This window comes from Crinia signifera, chromosome 5 (genome assembly GCF_055691185.1).
Source record: "Crinia signifera chromosome 5, ASM5569118v1, whole genome shotgun sequence".
In the NCBI taxonomy this organism is placed as follows: domain Eukaryota; kingdom Metazoa; phylum Chordata; class Amphibia; order Anura; family Myobatrachidae; genus Crinia; species Crinia signifera.
In genome coordinates this window covers 317,438,024-317,459,323 of record NC_139221.1, presented here as the reverse complement: position 1 = coordinate 317,459,323, position 21,300 = coordinate 317,438,024, and the positions used below count along the sequence as shown (strand labels likewise).

The following is a 21,300-nucleotide window of genomic DNA, read 5'->3' as shown; positions in this document are numbered from 1 at the left end:
AAAATAAAAAAAAAGTTTAATAATTTGAAGCCATACTACATATCTCAATGTCATTTTCTAGAAATGTGATTTTATAAAGGACGATGAGAACACACATCAATGGCCGCGTGCTATTCCCAGCATAGAGGATCTATGAACTTCTGACACCTATCCATAGAAAGAGAATGCCCTGAGGTTATCTGGAATGTATCTAGTTTCTCATTTCAAAACCACACAATATTGCAGTGACGAAAACCAGCCTTGTGACAATAAAGCGTTAGCTCACGGACTTTTGGTTTATGTCATGAAAAAATTAGTTTGACCTTCAAGAGAGAACACAAACAACATTCTGGGTAAAAACTTAAATAAAAAAAATAAATACTAATAGAACCCCATTATAAATAATGCAGATATAAAATTGATGCTAAACTGTAGGAGAATAATCAAGGTGAACAAATAAGTGAAGTCCGATGAGAAAAGTTTGAGACAAAAAATTAAAATAACATACAATACAATTGTATTATGAAATTTAGTTCAAAATGGCACCCACCGGTGATGGGCAACACGATCCACTTCCTGTGTAATATCTGTGGCCTTTTAACCTTCCAAAGGTCCACATTGCCTTTGTAAATACAGTAAGTAGAATAAAACTAATGCAGGCCAAACATCTATATCTTATATTTCCCAATCCCTACCCCCACCCTGGTCCGGAGATTTTTTCCCCCCAAATTGACTATACTCAACAACAAAAAATGTATCAAAATGGTCAAATCAAGGATTCTTACCATACAGAATTTTTTTGATTTCCTGATGGATCACTGATCATCAATGCCCATCAATCAGTGGTATTGATTGGCAAATCAGCGGTTTTGATCGGATCCGGGAAATGTATCACAGATGTATAGCCTACATTTGATATAAAAGTGATACAGGCTATAGCAACCCAATCTGACTAATTATTTCATGAAGAAATCAGAAATCTCAATTAGTTTAAATTTAATTGTCTGCATCCCCTGACACAGAACTTGGGGTCAGCGATACTGACTTCTGACCTTAGATGACCTGCAGATGAAGGCTTGGTGGGACGCTTGGTTGCCCATCACTGGCACATGTATGAGAAACATAAATAAACTCATTGTAATGTTCTTTAACATCGCAGTATATTGTAGAACAAGCCACTATAGAGAGTTGTCCGGTATCTCAGCGCATGAAAACCATATCAAGTTTGCAGCGAAAGAATACAAGTAAAAGTATATAACACATCGCCCAATGGAGAGCTAGCAGTGTTGCCCAATTATAGTTACAGTGTTGTCCACTGGACTGAGTTGCATTTTGATGTACTCTTTTGTTCCTCAATAGGCCCAACCGGACACAAAAGATCTTGGGTTCTGTTATGTCTCAAGTAAAGGTGATGGCACCAAAGCCATTGATTAGCTAATGACACAACCCCAAAAGACAGTGCTTACCACCCTCAAATGTCCCACTGCTACATATTAATGAGATGAATGCAAATTTGGGGGACATCAGGGGCAAAAAAATGGTGCCATTGCTACCAATAGCACAGCACATAACTGATATTGCCCGTAAAGTATGGAGTAAGTTAATGTAGGAGGTGCAGACATGTCCCACAGTGGAGAAATAACCTTGCTCAGGAGAGGCCTCAATTCTGAGGGAGAGGGCATGCTGAAACAGTAGATGGTAGTTGGACTTGGAGTGGACATGACCTGGGGCTGGTTGAACACGAGAGGGAATATTGTTTTGCTAGATACACACCAGAACGATCATGGTCGGGAGCAGATCGTGGGACCATCGTATGATCTGTTGGAGCACATGATCTGCATACGATCCCATCATGATCCGAACACGATCTGTAGCCAGTTGAAAGGATCTTTTACAGATCCTGACTACAGCAGGTAGGATCTCCAAACGACCAGCGGGGACGCGCATCGGATCGGAATCGGATCTAAAACATGGCAAAACATGCTAATTTACATACAATCGGTCGGGATTGCATCCAAATTGGGGAAACTGAGGCCAAATCGTTTTGGTGTGTACCCTACAATAGATTACAATAGATGGGGAGAAGATCTATTCAGCAGTTGAGTTTTCTGAAAGGACTTGAAGTACTCGTGATTGGGAGAGTCTAGTGTCAGGTGGCGGTTGGGCGTTCCATACAATAGGTCTGGAGCCGAAACGGAACTCTGTTTTGGATATATTGAGAATTAAGTAGCAGTGAAGACTTACAGGTGGAGAAGAAGGTGGAAGAAAGAAGCTGGAGACATGATATACAGGGAAGTAGAGAGTTCAGGGAAGGTAGATGTGCATGGCATCAATGTAGTAGTGTGTGTGTGTGTGTGTGTGTGTGTGTGTGATGGTGACCAGGAAAACCAATTAGAACATTCAGTTGCCTGCATTTTCTCCACCTGTTTTTCTAGCCACACCCACTAAAAATCCAGGTTACCACCCCCCAGATGCCTACTTCCTGTCAATCAAATTGTGAACGGCGTGCAGATAGAAAAAGTAGCAGGACTTCATCGCAAGATGAAAGGGCCGTACACATGCGCAGTGTATTGATAATTGGCAGCCGTGCGATCGGGACTGAATGAGGCCCCGAGTGTCGAAACATCATTTCCCTTTTATGTATGTTTATTAAACACACAAAGCAAATGGGACAAATACATTTCACACGTTTGGTGCGTTTGTCTTCCTTGCGTTTTGGATCCGACCCCTGCAAAATTAATCTGGTTTTCATGCATCCAAAATTCATGACATTTTTGTTAACAGGCCCTTATAGTTTTTTCTTAAAGAAATAAGGCAAATGCGTTTTTATGAAACTGATCATTTGCTGGCAAGTACCAACTGTCAAAGCCAAAGAGGCTCCAATAAGATGTCCGCCGTTCACAGGTGCTCTCCATGCGGTGGGACCACTATACAGAGATAGAGTTAGCGAAGCCCTTTGGGGAAATCCTCTGTACACACACTGTACATCAGGCATGTCCAAACTATGGCCCTCCAGCTGTTGTGAAACTACAAGTCCCATCATGCCTTGCCACAGTTTGGACATGCCTGCCGTACATGCTCTGGCTGCTAAGTTGGTTGCACATTATATGAACTATTTGCCCAATTCTGATGGATCCAAACGACAAATTGTTCAAATTGTCAAGCGTGTACATACTACGGACGCTCCCACAGAGTCATCCGACACATCTTCATGTCGCCCCTACATACAGCTCAATGTCAACCTTGTGCAGGTCGACCTAGGCACTGCGTATCCTTTGTTTCATACCAGCTTGCCAGATTGCACAGCATATATGCACCGTATAATTTGTCTGGGAACTCAAGGGAAATCTTTGACATTGCATTGTTTGCCTGTCGCCTATTGCGGTGGTTCCCAACCTGGGGTACTAGTACCGCTGAGGGGACACTGCAGACCGGTTGAGGGTACTTCCGTTACTGTCTGCAGCATCATCAGCTTCTCCTTGTGCTTTTGCCCCGACCAGCAATCCACTGGGAGCTACCTGCACTTCCCACAGGCATGCTGACACACGTGGAGGAAGCAGCGGCATTGATCCTACAGGCGTTAGCCGGAACCCTGGAGACGGCACACAGCCAGCGGCCAGACACAGAGGCACCCAATTCCTGACCGCACACAACTCCTCCGCTACCGGAGACAGTACAAAGCCAGCGGCCAGACACAGAGGCACTCGATTCCTGGCCGCACACAACTCCTCCGCTACTCCTTAATATAAGGACACATATACCGCTAACTTTCACTCCACTTTTAAGTACTGTGGGTATTTTAAAGTGAGAGGAGGGGGTTATTTATAAATTAAAATCCTAATCAAGGGGTGTGGGAGAGAGAGAAAAGGTTGGGAACTGCTGCTCTAGTGGGTAGCAGCTTCAGTGCTTGGCTGCCTTTTCATACAAGGCAAGATGTGGCTTGGCCTATCATGCATGATACAAACACTGTACAGCAAGTGCTTTTGTGTATAGAAAGATCTTTGACCCGTTGAGCACATCATTTTGAAAATGAGACATACTGTTGTGTAATAAATATGGAACAAATGCAGACTCTTAATAGTCTTCTGAAGAGTAATCATAATACCCCAATCTTAGAGCCAGTGGTACTAAGCATCAAAAAGTGAAAAAGCGGAGAGAAACAGCCAACTGCCTCCTAACTGGCATTTTTCAGACACGTCCTGTAGCGTGGCAGTTAGGGGCTGATTGGCTGGTACTTTATCTCTTTCTACTTTTTAAAGCTTAGTTCAATAGATCTGGCCCTATATTACATGCACCGGAACAATCAATCTCATTCGGTTAACAAACTTCTGCAACTTTTCCATCAATCCACAGGGCAACACTTGTAGAAATTCTATTCTTGTCGGCCGGATGTCCCTTAAAAACAATGTGGTTTCATTCTTCGCGATCCATTTGCCCATAATATAGATGGAACAAAAGCTAATGAAAATATTGTATGTTGCGAGATTCTCTTTGTTCATTCAAATGATAAAATGATCACAAAGCCTTTAGTTTCTCCGTAGCTATATGCAAGCAAAGCATGATGTGACTTGTAGTTCTACAATAATCCCACAGCAGCTGAAATAATGCAGGCTGTGAAACCTGTTGTGGGATTATACATGATTTCTGTAAACATTATCTTTGTTAGTGTAGTAGTACATCATTATAACCCATAGTTGGCGCAGTTACTGCATATCAGCTGAAACTATCACAGTAATAGCGACATCTGCAGGTTGTAAGGTGGTACAGCACATTGTATCCAAGGATCGCACCAAAACAGTCCATACAGTATACATCTGTGCCCAAATCTTGTACATTTTTCATAATGAAGTTTGTTATATTTTAACAGCATAAAAAAAGTAATAGTTCCCCCTTTTAACAAAAAGATATGTAAACTTCAGACCACACTGAAAATATCTGTTTCTTAGAACATTAATTAAACTTTTGCTTTGCATATCTAAAAATAATTTGAAACGGATTAGTAACCAATCAACTGGCTAAAGGAAATACATATATACGTATATATATGAATATGTTGTCAAGTTGTTGTTTTTTTGGTATATGGAATTATATATACAGATCCAATCAATATTAATATTAACCAATATTAATAATATAAAATATTAATATTGTTCCACATTCCGATAACTTTAAATTGGCAACATATACTGTACATAGGTTACCCTACTGTAATCTTCCTTGAATTCATTTATTTACCTTGCTACAGTACATTTCTCTAGCCCCCCCTAATACCACTGGACACTGTTGGTTCCCCCCCCCCCCCACCACCACCATCACAGTATACGATCGTTAGGTTGACACTATTAAGGTCCACATGCGATCGACCACTGGAGGTCAACAGTCCTTTGGTTGACACAGGAAAAAGGTCAACATGCCTAAGGTCAACAGGGTCCGAAAATCGACACAAGTATTAGGTCGACTTTGGAAAGGTCGACATGGGTTTTTCATGGGGGGTTTTTTGAGCCGACATGTGCCGACAGGCGGTATCTCATGCCTTACCATCCACTTGGGTGTGGAGGGAGAAGGCATGGTGACCGGAGATGCGGTGCATCGATACGGACAAGCGCGTCCCAGTTACCGTGCGGCGGGGGACGCAAACCCTGCCCGTCTCCGCTTCAGGGAGAAGGCCAGGGTTGGGGGGTCGGGGAGGTGAGGGACCGTGTCGGGGACCAGCGGCGAGGAAGTAGGGACCCGGGGCAGCTCCGTGAGAAGGGGATGCGCGGGCGTCCCCTTCCGGCGGCTGGCGATCTGACCGGCAGTCCCCGGATGGAAGAGGCCGGCTCCATCTGTATATCGAAATTTAGGACAAAAAGCGTGAAAACCCCATGTTGACCTTACGACTGTCAGTGTCGACCTTCCCAATGTCGACCTAATGCTTTTGACCCTGTTGCCCGTAGGAATGTCGACTTTTTCCCGGTGTCGTTCTAAGGCCTGTCGACCTTCAGTGGTCCCCCCAATGTATGGCCACCTTAATTTGGTCGACCCAGTGACCTTCCAAAGCAATGGAACACTGCTGCATACTACGAATACCTGGCTGAAGAGCACAGAAGGAAGATAAAAAAACGAATTCAGCAACTACTATAGGAGGCCGTGTACAAGTCTATGATTGTAAGTTATCTGCATGTCAAATACCCCTTTGAATAATAATATTAATAGCAATAAGATAAAATGTCAAGTATTACGAAACACCGCATCTTAATAAAAAATAAAAATCTTACGATTATGAAGAAAGATGAAATTATCACAACCGAACTTTCTTCTGCATAGATCCGCCCATAGGATAATGATGTGCCATGTCAATAGATAGAATTCTTTGTTTTAACATTTATATTATGTAAATGCATGCAAGCCATGCTGGAATCTAAATGCTGTCGCATTGTGGTGGTAAGCAACCCAAAGTGAGAGGGAAAAAAAATAATCATGTGATGTCATCACTAGAAAGTTAAACATGCAGCCTATGTCATCGCCGTCATCAGTGTTTTCATCTCTTCAACTTTGGAAAGTGTATAGTGACTTATACAAAGAATTAGTACAATGTAAGAAAAGGTAACTCCCTCGCCCCCTAGTTGCAAACAGGTTTAGAAGGTGTCCATGATGAATCCGAAATAGCATCCCCCGTTGAAGACAAGGTCATAGGGCCACTAGGTGTGAAAGGGTCCGTGTCAGTATCCGTTTCACCCTCTGCTAAGTAACGTTTCTCTTTCATCCACGTTGACCCATTTGGTCCAAAATTAAAGTCTTCTTTCTCTTGGGAAATACTGAAACCGCTCAAGGACCTTTGGAGTTCGTCGTGGTTGACGGAAAGAAGGGACAGCGGGGTGTCACTGTCTCTCGTACAGCTTCTTCTGTGTATCGGGGAGTTCCTTTCCTCATAAGGGTTGGCCGTCTCTCCATCATGCCGAAAGTTGACTCGCGTGTCTATTAAAGTCTGGATAGGCAAAACTGTTGGCCTTTCCGTGTAATTAGCTGGAGAAGACGTTGACCTCCTGGAACAGTTCTCACCGTTAAAAGGCATGGGTGAAGGAAATTCTACAGGGTAGTTCTCGAAGAAATCATAGTCATCCATTTTTTCGAAAGAAACTTGGTGCAAATTGTAGGGATTAGCATGGGAGCAAGACTCTGTGTAATTATAAATGACTCTCCCGACTTCAGAATACCTGCTCTCGTCTTCCTTCTCTTCTGCCGTGGACTCCCGGAGTGGGTAGTACTCGGTGACCTGGACCTGCAGCTGGTCCATGTGTTGCATATGCATGTCTACCAGAAAGTCCAATTTCTTCTCCATGTCTTGGACCTGTGGCAAACAGTATGGAAGAGTTATGCAAGCTATCAACGCAAAGTGGAACTGTTGGTAAGTCAAGCTGAAAACGGTTTTGTATTGTAGGACAGAAGCATTAGATTTACTATCAATATGTGGAGAAAATGCCCATATCAAGAACATTCTATAAAATTATAGGTAGATGTTGATTGGTTGATTTGGGCAACACCAAAACCTTTCCGCTTTGGAAAGTTTTCTGCATCTCCCCCTATGGAAGATCCAGGATGGTGCAGTCAAGGAGGGAGTTGGTGGGAATGTGGCACGTCAAATCTTAGAGATACAGTAGTCTGTATTTTCTGCATAACCGCAATTAATAGCAATCAGCCACGTGGATAGTCGCACTGTATTTACATTTCCATCCAAGGCGCAGTCACAGTGACTACTGGCAGGGGTACCTTGGGCCGCCTTAACCATAGCCGGACCCCTAGGCTTTCAGGTATTTCTGGTCACCTCCGGCACATCAATCTCTCACCACACTAGACCATGGCAATGAAGTAGATGTGGTAATAGTGGGAGGAATGGGTGGGGGGCAGGGGGCTGGAGCCGGGAAACGCCCAGCATTTTTATGGGCATGGGTACCCCTGCACAGACAGGCATGTCGATGCCTGATTGGGATGGGGAACCGACGTCACATGATGTCATCGTCCGCCCAAATTCGGCCATCTCCAACCTTGCGAGTCCACCAGACATTATCCTGCTAATGCCAGTACGCTCCCCCCACCCCCTCACAGGCCACGTTCATATGCACAGGCTTTAACATAAACATCCATTCGCAGGCTGCGGGGGCACAACCACATCATTCGATGGTAGCCGACCAATGATGTGGAATGCTCACGCACATCTAAGGTTACTCTCAGGTAAACTTAAATCTGCATAGACATTCGGCAGGAAGTGGGCGGGCCGCTGGCATACGGTGATGTCAACTGGCCGTCCCCGCACTTGCGTCAACCGCCCATTAGCATGCGTTCTCATGGGAACGCCCATGAAACGCTGGGCGTTCAAACATGCTAATGGTCTGTCCAGCGTTTGTGGCTACATACAAAAGAAATCAGTATTTATCCTGCATGACATAATAAAATAATAATAATAATAATAATAATATTAATAATAAATGTATTATATCGCTTTCACACTGCCTAAACGTTTTAAAAACCGGTATTTTTAAACGGTATTTAGAACGGGTCTGAGCCTTCACATTGCAGTAGATTACCGTTTTAAATACCGTTTAAGTACCATTCACATCAGTCAACCCGTTTAATCCCCTGAACACGTTTAAAGGCAGAACGCAGGGGACAGCCTATCACAGGTCTGTAATCTGTTGTTTTTACTAAATACCGTTTACAAGCAGTGTAGGACTCTGCTTTTTAAACGTTTTGAAATACCAGTTATCTTTAACCGGTAAATCAACTCTGGCACTTTCCCACTGCAGCCTTAAACGTTTAGAATTGGGAAAAAACGGCAATATACCGTTTAACAAGTACAATGTGAAAGGGGTATTACCTTGCATTGCAGTATGGTTTGTCCAGGTGCAAAGTTACAGTACGCGCTTTTTTTTTTGCATTGTTCCCAACTCAAAATAGGCCTCACAGTAAGCAACTTTGTTTAACCCTTTGAGTGCCAAGTGAATTGTACAAAATAGAAAAAATTGCCACGCAAAATTTTTTATTCATCCTAATGACCTGTAATGTTACCTTATATAGGAAGTATCATCTTTTTTTAAACAACAGTTTTTATTTGAATTTATATAACAAATGTGAGAGTGGATAGAGCTTGTCTAGTTAAGATCACTAGTAGACCACTGTTGGGAAAATTGGGGACAAGGCTACATTTTTTTACCCAATTTTTTTGACAAATTCCACACACGCCTCAGGCATTACTATAGAGCATCCCATGTACAGTATATGGTTCCGGATGTGAGCAAATACTGTACCTGTCTTTCCACTTTTACAAACTTTCCCATCATACTTTGGTCTTCGAAATCTGAAGCTTTGGACCCGTATGGATCATGCCTGGAAAGACAAAGAACAAGTTACATCTTGCTGTTATTTTTCTATCAGTTCCGTTCCACTAATAGTCATCCTCTATGTGTTTGCGCTCCTTGGCCTTCAGAGACATCTTTGTGAAGAAACCAATACAAAAAGGTCCAAGAATGTAAATAACAAAAAATAACAAATATTGGGCCTGATTCACCATTTATTTTTTGTGATAACTGTGGCACTGAATGAGTTTTGCCTCTGGCTAAGTTGTTAACACAGTTAAAAGACATCAAAATAGAAACTGAAAGGCGAGATTACGTTGTAAACTGCCTCTTTCAAACATTGGGGCATCTTTATTCATTAAGGGTTCAACAAAATAAACTCAGAAAGCATTGCAGACCTGCACTTTCTCTATACTGCACATATTTGCTGGGCACTAGGACCCAGGAGGTCTGTCCTCCCAATCTGTTGTACTCCTGCACCATGTGACAGCAGCCATCTTGGCGATCCTTACTTTAGTACTGAGAGAAGTGACAAGATGGAGACACAAGTCTTCCTCTTAGCTCCGGAGAGACATGACGTCTACCTGAGGCTGTTCCAACAACCCTGCACCACTCACTGGAAGCATCATCCACTTACAAGCTGGTGAGCTGTATAGACCTCAATTAGCTCAAGCTCCACCATCACCAGTGTGCATACAACAGTGAGTACGAATCTTGTATTTATGGTTATTTCTAAATAAGGCAATGTAATAAAAGTCATGCAAGGATTTACAGAAATAGCAGGATAAAAGGGATTGAGGCGTTTCCGTGTTGTTTAGTGTATGCGTCACCTTGGAGATTGCTGGGATGGAAAGCCGCATCCTCCCCCAAGACTTCCCATCCCTTTTTGGGGCTTCTTATGTTTTGGAGTAGAAAGAGGACCTGGAGCGAAAATCATATCTATTCTGGGAAGGAAGAGAGAAAGAATAATCTGTAATAAACAGCGGTTTTGTGGATCCAAATAAGTAAGTTGGTTATTCTAGAGGAAATCCCTGTCATTGCTAGACAGGTGGAGAAGCTATTACTTCAATTCTGGTGGTCTGTTCTGCGTTTCCCTTTCTCTTACAGAAGAATTCTTCATAAAGTCTACATATTTTAGCAAAACATTTAAATGCTCTAGTAAAGTCTCTCTCAGCACCTCAATAAAGGTTTCCCAAACAGGCCATGTCTCGGACAAGGTCTCCTGCCCGGAACAGTAGAGGCGCTCCTCGCTTACACTAGAGGAATAAGGAGTAGAGGCGCTCCTCGCTTACACTAGAGGAATAAGGAGTGGAGGCGCTCCTCGCTTACACTAGAGGAATAAGGAGTAGAGGCGCTCCTCGCTTACACTAGAGGAATAAGGAGTAGAGGCCCTCCTCGCTTACACTAGAGGAATAAGGAGTAGAGGCCCTCCTCGCTTACACTAGAGGAATAAGGAGTAGAGGCCCTCCTCGCTTACACTAGAGGAATAAGGAGTAGAGGCGCTCCTCGCTTACACTAGAGGAATAAGGAGTAGAGGCGCTCCTCGCTTACACTAGAGGAATAAGGAGTAGAGGCCCTCCTCGCTTACACTAGAGGAATAAGGAGTAGAGGCGCTCCTCGCTTACACTAGAGGAATAAGGAGTAGAGGCGCGCCTCGCTTACACTAGAGGAATAAGGAGTAGAGGCGCGCCTCGCTTACACTAGAGGAATAAGGAGTAGAGGCCCTCCTCGCTTACACTAGAGGAATAAGGAGTAGAGGTGCTCCTCGCTTACACTAGAGGAATAAGTAGTGGCGCTCCTCGCTTACACTAGAGGAATAAGGAGTAGAGGCGCTCCTCGCTTACACTAGAGGAATAAGGAGTAGAGGCCCTCCTCGCTTACACTAGAGGAATAAGGAGTAGAGGCGCTCCTCGCTTACACTAGAGGAATAAGGAGTAGAGACCCTCCTCGCTTACACTAGAGGAATAAGGAGTAGAGGCGCTCCTCGCTTACACTAGAGGAATAAGGAAGCATATCCAAGTGACATCTTGAGAGCTTCCAAATCTCCCTGGCAGCATGCTGATTGGTGGAAGGCTGGATCTATCCACCAATCAGAGTTGCCATTTATTACTTGTATCCCAACATACAGTCAGATAGGGAATGACTGTCATCATGCTGATTGGTGGATGGCTGGAGCTATCCACCAATCAGAGTGCTGACAGACATTTACTGTATGGAACCAAGTGGAGAGATAGCACAGGACCAAAGGAGGGGCATTTTATGAGTTTTTGAATTTTCCCCATGAATAGGCAGCAGCGGTGCTGTCGGAGGTAAGAAGTCTGAGCCATTTATCCTCATATGGGATTGCAGTCACAAGACATGGCATGCCCCCAATATGGTTGCAACATACCGGTGTCGGAGACGCCACTCCGCTGTTACCACCCACAAACAGCCCCTGTCAATCAATCCTCTCTGTGACCATCGTTGCAAGACTATCGTGGCTCATGCCCAGTGTGACTCCAGCACATGCGAATGGCAACAAGTCGCTCCACGTGCAGAGTGTATGGCACCACAGTGAGGAGGGGGCCCACAAAAAGTCTGCACACAGTCCCCATCCTCTCTTCACCCCTGGGCTATGACATCCGGTTATTTACTCCATCGGGGCAGAAATCGACGTGACTAAGGGCCAGATGTATCAAGCTTCAAAAAGTGATAAAAAAGGAGAATGATAAACAACCGGCCTATCAGCTCTTAACTGTCGTGTAACAGGCTGGGAGCTGATTGACAGTAAGGAGCTGATTGGCTGGTTTATCACTCTCCACTTATCACTTTTTAAAGGCTTGATACATCTGACCTTTAACCTTCTTTGGGCTATGTTAGAGGGTATCCGAACTGTAGGTCATCAGTCATAAAGTTGGCAGTCAATAGGTTGAGCACTATTGGTGGACATGCCATTGGCCGACATGGGAAAAGGTTGACATGATAATAGTCAGCACAGCATATAATTGACATGATTTTTTCCTAATTTTATTAACTTCTGTCACCAATCACGTGGACTATGACTGGGAACGGTAAAGCGGAGTCAGGAACCGTGCCTGAAAGTGAGCCACATGAGGCGACAAGACTGTACACTAATTGGGGAACCATGTACAACAAGATTGACATCCCAAAAACCTAAAAAGAGTCAACCTTTTCATATATCCACCACTTTAATGTCGACCTTGTGTACCGTGTGTGTGTGTTGATTTTTTTGGGGTCGACTTAGGCACTGCTGTCTGAATGAACAAAACCCATATTACAGATGTCAGAAGGTGACTACACCGCTGTGATTTCAACAACCTCACCATCATCGTCTCATGATACATAGTTGCCTCCTGAATTTTTGGTAGCCCTTCTGGAATCCAGAGACAGTACAATGGCATCGCGGTTCATCCATCCTCCCCAGTCAACTGAGAGGCAAGTCATGATTAACTCTATAGTCATGAGCATGCCCTACACTGATGCAAACGGTGGAAGTTATGACAACGATGACCCATTTTACCATACAACGCCCTACACCTTACAGGAGCTCCTGACATCTGGGATCTCTCTGGGGGCTTTAAGAAAATATCTACATGCATGGCTTGATATTGGTTGCATGGATCCCAAGTCAAAAACCAGCCAATTTGTGATTTTTACTTTGCAATGAAAGAGTGTACACATTATGGGGGGAACTGAATTGCACATTCAGTTCCCCCCATAATGTGTACAATTATTTCAATTCTAGGTTAAGTTTGACCTTACCTTGACTGAAGGTATTTAATCCTAGAGAGCATATCCAAATGGCCAGCAGAATATTGCTCTATGACATCCTTCACATCGTAAGGCCGCAGGGTCTCTTTAAACTTTTTCTTATGTAAAAGGAATTGCAGTATTCTGTATGGAAGACAAGATCATTTAGCCTTGATATGATTGAGGTGTGAGGCACTGTGCTGTCTGCTTCTTATGCATTCACTAGATATTCGGTATGATGCACTAAACACAATCAGCTACAATCCGAATCGCTCACACCATGCCGAAGACCCACAATTTTTTTTTGTCCATTGATACAATATAGCTTTGCTGCAGGGATGGCCATCGGTGGGTTGCCCATTAATGGTTGTCATTGATGGCACCATTGATGGGTAACCTAGATGGTGTGAACCTATCTGCACTAGAACCTTCATTGGTTTTACCCATTGATGTTCATCCCTGCTTTACAATACAGAAGGTTGGGGGCCAATAAGAGCCTGGGGGGGGGGGGGGGGCGAGCTTCGTAGGAGTTTCATGGGATGAGTTGAGCTCCATGTCCCAGCACTTTTTTGCTTCTGCATGAACGATGATGGGAAACCATTGGTTCTCTCCCCCCCCCCCCCCCTATCAATGGCAAAAGTGTTCATCCTTGGTCATAGTCACTCAATGATTTTGAATCATCGATGGTCAATGGCCATCACTACTTGGCCATAGTATCTGTACTGAAGCAATTCTATCCAGGCTGTGGCTCTGTGTCATATCCAAGGGCACCACATATAAACAGTCCAGACTGCATGCTATAAAGACATGAATGAAGAGCACAGAGGGAAGTCAGAGAGACACACGCAATACATGAGATGATGTGAGAATTATACAACGTACCTAGAGGCATGGATAGCGACTTTTATCGTAGGGATTAAATCTTCCACCAGGAATTCATTACTGTAGCCAGGTTCCGCCATGGGATCTCCTGCTGTTCCGGCATCTACAGAGCGGGCAAAAGAGTTATTGGAACGGACGCACAGAAACAAATGTTTATTCCCTTATTATGTTTTTTGGCTAACATGCAAGGACTCGGCATTTGTGCGACCAGCTCAGAGCCGCGGGAGATAAGTCTATGAGCAGGATGGAGATAAGTGGCCTGAAAAACATATTGGTCATACTGTAAATCTTATTCCAGTAACAAACTCAGATGGCCTTCATGGGGGGGGAGAGGCACCGGCTACTGTCCTGCCGAACGCTCCCCCTCCCCCCCCCCCCCCCACATCCCCAACCATGACCTAATGAGTGAGTCAGCCGAAAAGGGGGTGTCATGTGACGTCAGCTTCGACCAACCTGAATTCCCATAAAACGCTGGGGGTTCCCCTGTCCCAGCCTCCTGCCCGCTCCCGTCCGCCCCCTCTGGAGCAAATGGCCCAGCAATTGTGAAACTCGCCAAAGCCGTTCGCTCCCGGTGTTTGCGCATCCGCATATTTGCGCTTGCGCAAACCCCTCACCATCGGACACGTGTACGAATTCGGCCCCGAATGGGTCTAAATAGGCGCCATTGTTTCTAGAGAGTATAGAAGGGGGCATGGATTATTGTATAGACAGTCAATAGGTCAACCCAATAGGTCAACATGCAATATGTCGACAGGGTCAAATGGTTGACAGGCTCAAAAAAGTCAACACTGGAAAGGTAGACAGGGTCATTTCTTGGTGTGAATGTTGACAACTGTTGACGTGGATCACCATGCTTTGGGCTCAGTGCCTCTGCTGACATGGTAAGAACGAGACGGTTTTATAAAAAATCATGAAAAACTCATGTCGACCTTTTGGCCCTGTCGACCTTTTAACCCCGTCAACCTATTGCTTGTTTACCTTTTGGGGTAGATCTATTGTCTGTCTACCTAGACACTGTAAAATCTATCAGCCGGACCCATTGTTGCTTTATTCTCACCATACCAGAGCTACAATAACTGGAGTATTACAATTGTCACAACAGCGCACCCTGCAGGCAGCTTGGGCTACTGTGACCTTACTGGGCAGTATTCAGGGCCTTATTCCAGTGCATTCGCTTGGATGTGCCAGCCGCTCACCGTATTCAATGTTCCAGGGGAACCCTCGCTATCAGAGAGCAGCGAGGATTCCCCCAAAGAGCGAGGTTGGCGGCTAATACAGGGAGCCCGTAAAAACCCAGCGACATGGATACGGGGGTGTGCAGGGGGGGGGTCTGTTTAATACTGACCGTGCGAGCTGTGACAGCGAGCAGTCAGCACTGCTTGCTGTCACAGCTCGCAAAAAGCATTGAATTCACCCCATTGGCTATGTCTTGTATTTAAATTTACCAATCCAAATACAACATATGGATAAACAACTCCCCCCAAACCCATGCAGAATTCAAAAATAATATCCCCGATGCTGTTCGAGACACATGATTTGCTCCCTGGGCATTTTGAACCAGAATGTCATTTAAATGGCAGAGTATGGAACCAATGATCTACCGGCTAGCCAATTCAATTATGACGCCGGTTATCGCAGAGAGTGGATTGACTGTTTCACACTGGTTAGAGCTCATGGCAGTAAGATAAGGTTCACTGCTCAGTGATTAAGGACCTGTATATAAGCTATATTCCCTGCCATAAAATATGCCTATAAAAATTTGGAATGATAACTGGATGTTACCTTCGGAGCTTTGCCAAAACGCGTACGCTTTCATCCTCAGGGCCGTGCGGAAACGCTCCTTGTTGCTTAGACCAATGTTTTTGGGTTCCTTCGAGGGGCTCTCTTCTACGCCTTCAATGTTTAATGGGGAAAACGTTTTTGCTTTAGGACTGGTCCCACGTGGGGTTGAGAGTCGCACTCGATCCAAAAGGCTCCACCTTTGACTGAAAAGAGACAGAACATAAAAGTTTAATGGGAGGTCTCTGAAAATTTGATTTTTTGTCCCCCAATCTCGGAGAGAAAAGCACATTTGTTATAAGGAAGGATCCTGGATGTTAGGAGTTTGCCGTTGGAGAGCGCTGGAATAAGCAACTGCGATGTCTGGTGGCAGAGCTCTCCTGACCGCCACCCTCGGCAGAGCATTATATGAAGTGTCCAATGGCAACTCTCAGATGTAACAAAGGATTGGAATCTCTGTTGCTGGCAAAAACTGACCTTTGTATTTTTATTTTTACCCTATACACATCCTTAACTGTAGTTCTCTTTTCCGTTAATCGGATTTTGTATCTGTCACATTTTCCAGAGCACAATGGTGATGCATCTTAAATCGACGTAGATCCCCCCCCCCCGCTGCACTCGCCACGCAGCGGGCCCGGTGCCTAGCTACACTCGGCACACTAATTTATTCTCCCCCTAAGGGTGGACACCCACAGAGGGAGAAAGTGTCAGGATTTCAGCGGTCGGGATTTTGAACACCGGGATTCCGACCGCCGGGATTATAACTGTATCCCAGATTTGCAACAAATATTCAAACCAATTCATTTAGAAGGGGAAAAAAAACACGTTAGATAACTGAATGTTACATTGTACTTTATTCCTGCTGCATTGATTGGGAAGTGAGAAGGAAGCCGCCGTGTTCTAATTATACATTTCACAGTCTGAGATATCGTTATGGCAATAATAGGACTGTTCCCAGCGTGTCATTAGCGCATAAAGGAGAAAATGGCTGGAAATCATTTGAAGAGAAAACAAAATTAACTTGCTGATTGCAGAGCAAAATATTTACTTAGGAACAACTTTGAAACACTGAATGCGGCGATTGCGGCCTCTTTCTCTTCATTTCTCCAAAAAAAAGAAAAATGATTGGATAAACACGGATTTTAAAAGGTTTTAAAGCTCCAGGTGGGAAAATCAGCAGCAATTTACTGTCTGTCACAATCAATTTGCTCTGAATTTTCTCAAATGCATTTGTGATTGTTAAATTGTACTGCATTCAGATTGCTGTCCTGGGTTGGACCCAGGAATTTGATTCTGGGGTCCGACCCATTCACAATAAGAGCCTGATTCAGACCCATTCACTAAGCGGCATATACTCGCAACCTAGTGAACAGGTAAGCACCGGCTGCTGTCCCGCCAAACACCCGTCCACCCACCGGCTGTGCCGCTAGCATCCTACCATCAAATTATTTTTCTCCCCTTCGGAAATAAAATTCAGTGAAAATGGACAAATATTTCAGCCCGAGATGGCAGAAAATGGGGCGACCACTGCACATCGGGCCGCCTGCGTTCCATAAAATGTTGGGCGTTCCACTGCCCCGCCCCGTGTCCACCCTCAACCGCTTCTGCCCAGCCCCTCTGGAGCGGACGCGTTCTCTACCGGGGATTGCATGCGTAAACTCCAAACATAGGGGAAGGGGCCGGATTCCAGCAGGTCTGAATAGGCCCCTAAACCCAGGTTACCCATCATACACAGGGTGACTTGGGGTTAACCCTTCTTATAACAAGGGTTCAATTGCCGGGTTGGTCAAACCAAGTTATTCATTTTGGTGCTTTTACGCTTCATCTCGAACCCGGGTCAAACCAGCAATAACCCGGGTTATAAATGTGGTGTGAAAGGGGAATTATGGTGATGACTGATGTTATCGCTGCAATAAGCTTTGCCAAAACCAATCTGCCTTTGCACCACAATCACACCTAGGCATTTAGCAAGTGCCTTAGTGAAGCTGCCACCCAGGAATAAAAAGAGACGCCCACTAGAGTTCATTCGCAATTGTGTACACACTCGCAGCTTATATGAAAAATGATGGCCATTAAAGCTAAGGGTAGACCAGTGGTGGATTCAGGGGTGGGGTTGCAGCACAGTTCAATTCAGATGCCGCACACGCGGGGAGGAGATGGCAGCAGGGGAATGACTGTCATGCAGCAGCATGGCCGTCGTTCATGATGTCCTCCCTCGTCTGAATATGCTGGACTCGGGAAGATGTCGTTAACAAGGCACGTGTGTGCGCATCATTAACGATGTACAGTGTACACACTGGACGATATTGTTCACAAAATAGTTCAGAAAGCCCTTTCTGAGTGATATTGTGAACAATATCATCCAGTGTGTATGGGGCTTTACAAGTGTGTGCAGGCACAACAAATATTGACTACTTTAAAAAAAAAAAAAAAACATTGTTTACGGTGTTTCACGCTCACAAAATAAAAATCTGGCTTTGCTGTTGTGCCTGCACACCATCACCCACAGATGAGTGGGTGGGGGGGAAGACAGCCGGCCACACGTTGCTTTACCATCACTGGTCTTGTGGTCGGGATGGCTGCGCCGGCTTCTCGTTCTCCTACGACTGGCGCTGCGGTGAGATGACGTCAGTATGTCACGTTGCGGCGCCTGTCGCACGGTGGGGGGGGGGGGCGGGCCATTTTACAGACAGCTATCACTCACTATTAAAGATAGAAGGCAGGCATGCGGACGACCCGCTGCAGTTTAGCAGGGCTGGCGGCCGGACGCAGCTGTTTCTGAAGGGGGGATGCTGGCGGCAGTGCTTTGTGGAGCTGCCCAGGTCCTACCCTCTGTCAGAGCGGCCAGACCCAGGACAGTTGTCCCCAAAGCACCCCCCTGATGGTGGCCCTGCCTCCCCCCCCCTCACAAAGCCAGATAAATGTGGTCAAATTTCTAATCAAACTGAAGTTATTTGATATAGTCTTAGCTACTCTGTAAAGTAATGTTAAAAGCTTAGCATTTCTCCAGTATCGTACTAGAATTAATTAAACTAAACCACAACGCAGCAGAGATCAGTGTTAATTTGGGCAACGATTTTCAATTAAGTTTTAGTCTTAGTCACTTTCTTAAAATTTGACTAAATTTAATGTCATATTTTTCGTTTTAGTCAACATTTAGTCAGTGGATCTCAGATAACATATTACTCTAATTTTAGTCAATGATTTAGTCGTAGCTTTGCAGTTTAATGATACTGTAATGGATTTTGCTGAAGATCATTTCTCTATCATTCCGTTGAATACATTGTATACCTGCCACTATATGTGTTTAGTAATTTAGGTATCAAACAAGCGCAAGACAAAGGCTATTTCCTCCGCGGCAGGTCATTTATTTTCTGTAAACATCAATTTAAGAATACAAATGTTTTTTAATTAAAAAAACTTACTTCAAATAATTAAAGAATACAATAAATCACTAAAAAGATACAGTCTGCCTGATACAAGTAAGTAGTAGTAGTAGTACAGTACTATGGGTCATTGGGTCGGGCAAATTTGGGAAGAAATACCTCCGGTCGGCTCAGAAAAAGGTGAAATCATATCAACCTTTTGACTGTCAACCTTACCATTGTCAACCTAAGAGGTGTCGATCTTCAGTGGTGGACCCAATGTCAACCCTAATGACTATATCCCGTACTAGTCTACAGTAAGATTTTGATCCCATAGGTAATACCATAACTTGGTGGGATGAATCACATGAGTGGGAGGCTAACATAGAAGGTTGTAGTTTTTTTTAGAAAAAAAACAGATTAGGTAGAAGGGGAGGGGTGTGTTTATATGTTAAACCATCCTTAAAACCATAAATAAGGTAAGACATAAACAAGAGCACAATGGAGTCGGTAGAACCGGTATGGGTAGAAATCACAGGTAATATTAAAGGGACTAAAAAACGTATAGTAGGAACATGTTATAAACCACCCAACATAAATACGGAGGAGGAAAAAGACCTCTTGCTACAGGTGGGAAAAGCGGCCAGCTTACGGGACATTATTATTATGGGTGACTTTAACCACCCAGAAATAAATTGGAAGGATAGGTCAACTAGTACCGCTAAGGGAAATGTATTATTGGATGCCCTAAATGACCACTATTTGTGTTACTTTATTGAAAGTCCAACCAGAAATAACAATGGCCCTTATTCTGATCTGTGCGGAAATTCCCGCATTCTTACGGAGCGGTCCGCACGCCACGGTGTTTTTCCGCATGCGGCCATCGTCCGTAGAAACGCCCACGTGTCCTCCGCATTCGGACGGACTCACTCTTTAAGAACAGGGCGTGTTTACGGACGACATACAAACCATGCGTGTGCGGGAGAAACACTCCGATTCGGCACGGTATTACAGAGTATTACAGAGTATGCTCGGGAATACCGCATCCGACCGGGAGCCAAGCGGTGCTACCGCACGTAAGCGGAGTATTTACGCCAAACAACCCACTATGAAGTATCTTCTGCAAGACATCACATGACCCACTGTCCATCTGTGTGCTATTATATTTTTGTTTTATTATTATTTATTTTGCTGCATTCCTGCCATGTTGTTTATAGTTGTGATGTTTAATTTTATGGTCATTGCATGACAGTGGCATTGAGTGTGACATGAATATAAATAAATGTGTTTACTTTACCCAAAATGTGTGGTTTCATGAGTACATGTCGAATACACATGTGTATTGCTAGTATTAATATTCTGTCATGTCAATTGTTAGCAGTTTTTAAGTGTCTGAGAAGTACAGCATATGTGGCTGATGAGTAAGGTTTCCTTGAAGCAGCAATCGTTTCAATTAAAGCACTGACAAGCGTCCTATTAGTGAGTAATGAGTAAAGGAGTAGATTGTATTGGGTTCAGGTGTTAATGGTTGTAGTCATTAGGCGTACGTTCGCCTACCGCATGAACGAGTGGTGTCCGCAAAGCAATAGTACACTTGTGGACACCGCACATTTCAGCCCTTTTTGCTCGCGTGCATTCGGAGTGGTTTCCGAATGTACGCCCCCCAACATAAGTGTACTCCCCCGTGTCCGCCCATGTTTCCGCCCCGTTTTGCCCACTTTGAAACTACGCCCATGTGTCATTCCGCATGACGCCCATAATACGCCCCTATTTCCCGACTGATTGCGGTGACCAGTTTTGGACGGGCTTTGTCCGAACTGGTACCGAGTCAAGGCGTGGCACATGCGCGTTGCGTTCTCTACGCATGCGCAGACGCCGTAAAGACGCAATCCGTAAGAACGCGGTAAAGTCCGCATCAATCAGAATAAGGGCCAATATCCTGGATCTCTTGATAAGTAACAATGGGGACATTGTTACTAATATAACCATAAGGGAGACATCGGGGAACAGTGATCACAATATGATCACATTTTATTTAAATTTTAACAATGATAATTATATTGGAGCAACTAGGTCCTTAAATTTCAGAAAAGCAAACTTTGGTAAGTTTGAGGAGTTCTTAAAGTATATAAACTGGAGGAATTGTTTAGAGATATGGATACTACTAAAAGGTGGCAAACTTTAAAAAAAAAAATACTGCTGGAGGGCACTGA

At 44.3% G+C, this 21,300-nt stretch overlaps 1 protein-coding gene across 2 annotated transcripts in view; it reads right to left on the bottom strand.

Annotated features, from left to right (window-relative positions):
• Window positions 1-1,136: 1,136 nt before the first annotated feature.
• KCNQ3 (potassium voltage-gated channel subfamily Q member 3) overlaps window positions 1,137-21,300 on the bottom strand; it is a 168,803-nt gene continuing 148,639 nt past the window's right edge. For both annotated transcript variants that reach the window (XM_083144862.1, XM_083144863.1), the window contains 6 exons: window positions 15,726-15,928; window positions 13,944-14,046; window positions 13,074-13,205; window positions 10,142-10,255; window positions 9,264-9,342; window positions 1,137-7,309 (listed from right to left, as the gene is read on the bottom strand). In XM_083144862.1, coding sequence (XP_083000988.1) covers window positions 6,581-7,309; window positions 9,264-9,342; window positions 10,142-10,255; window positions 13,074-13,205; window positions 13,944-14,046; window positions 15,726-15,928 — 1,360 coding nt within the window. In that variant the 3' untranslated portion in view covers window positions 1,137-6,580. The remainder of the gene's footprint in view (window positions 7,310-9,263; window positions 9,343-10,141; window positions 10,256-13,073; window positions 13,206-13,943; window positions 14,047-15,725; window positions 15,929-21,300) is intronic.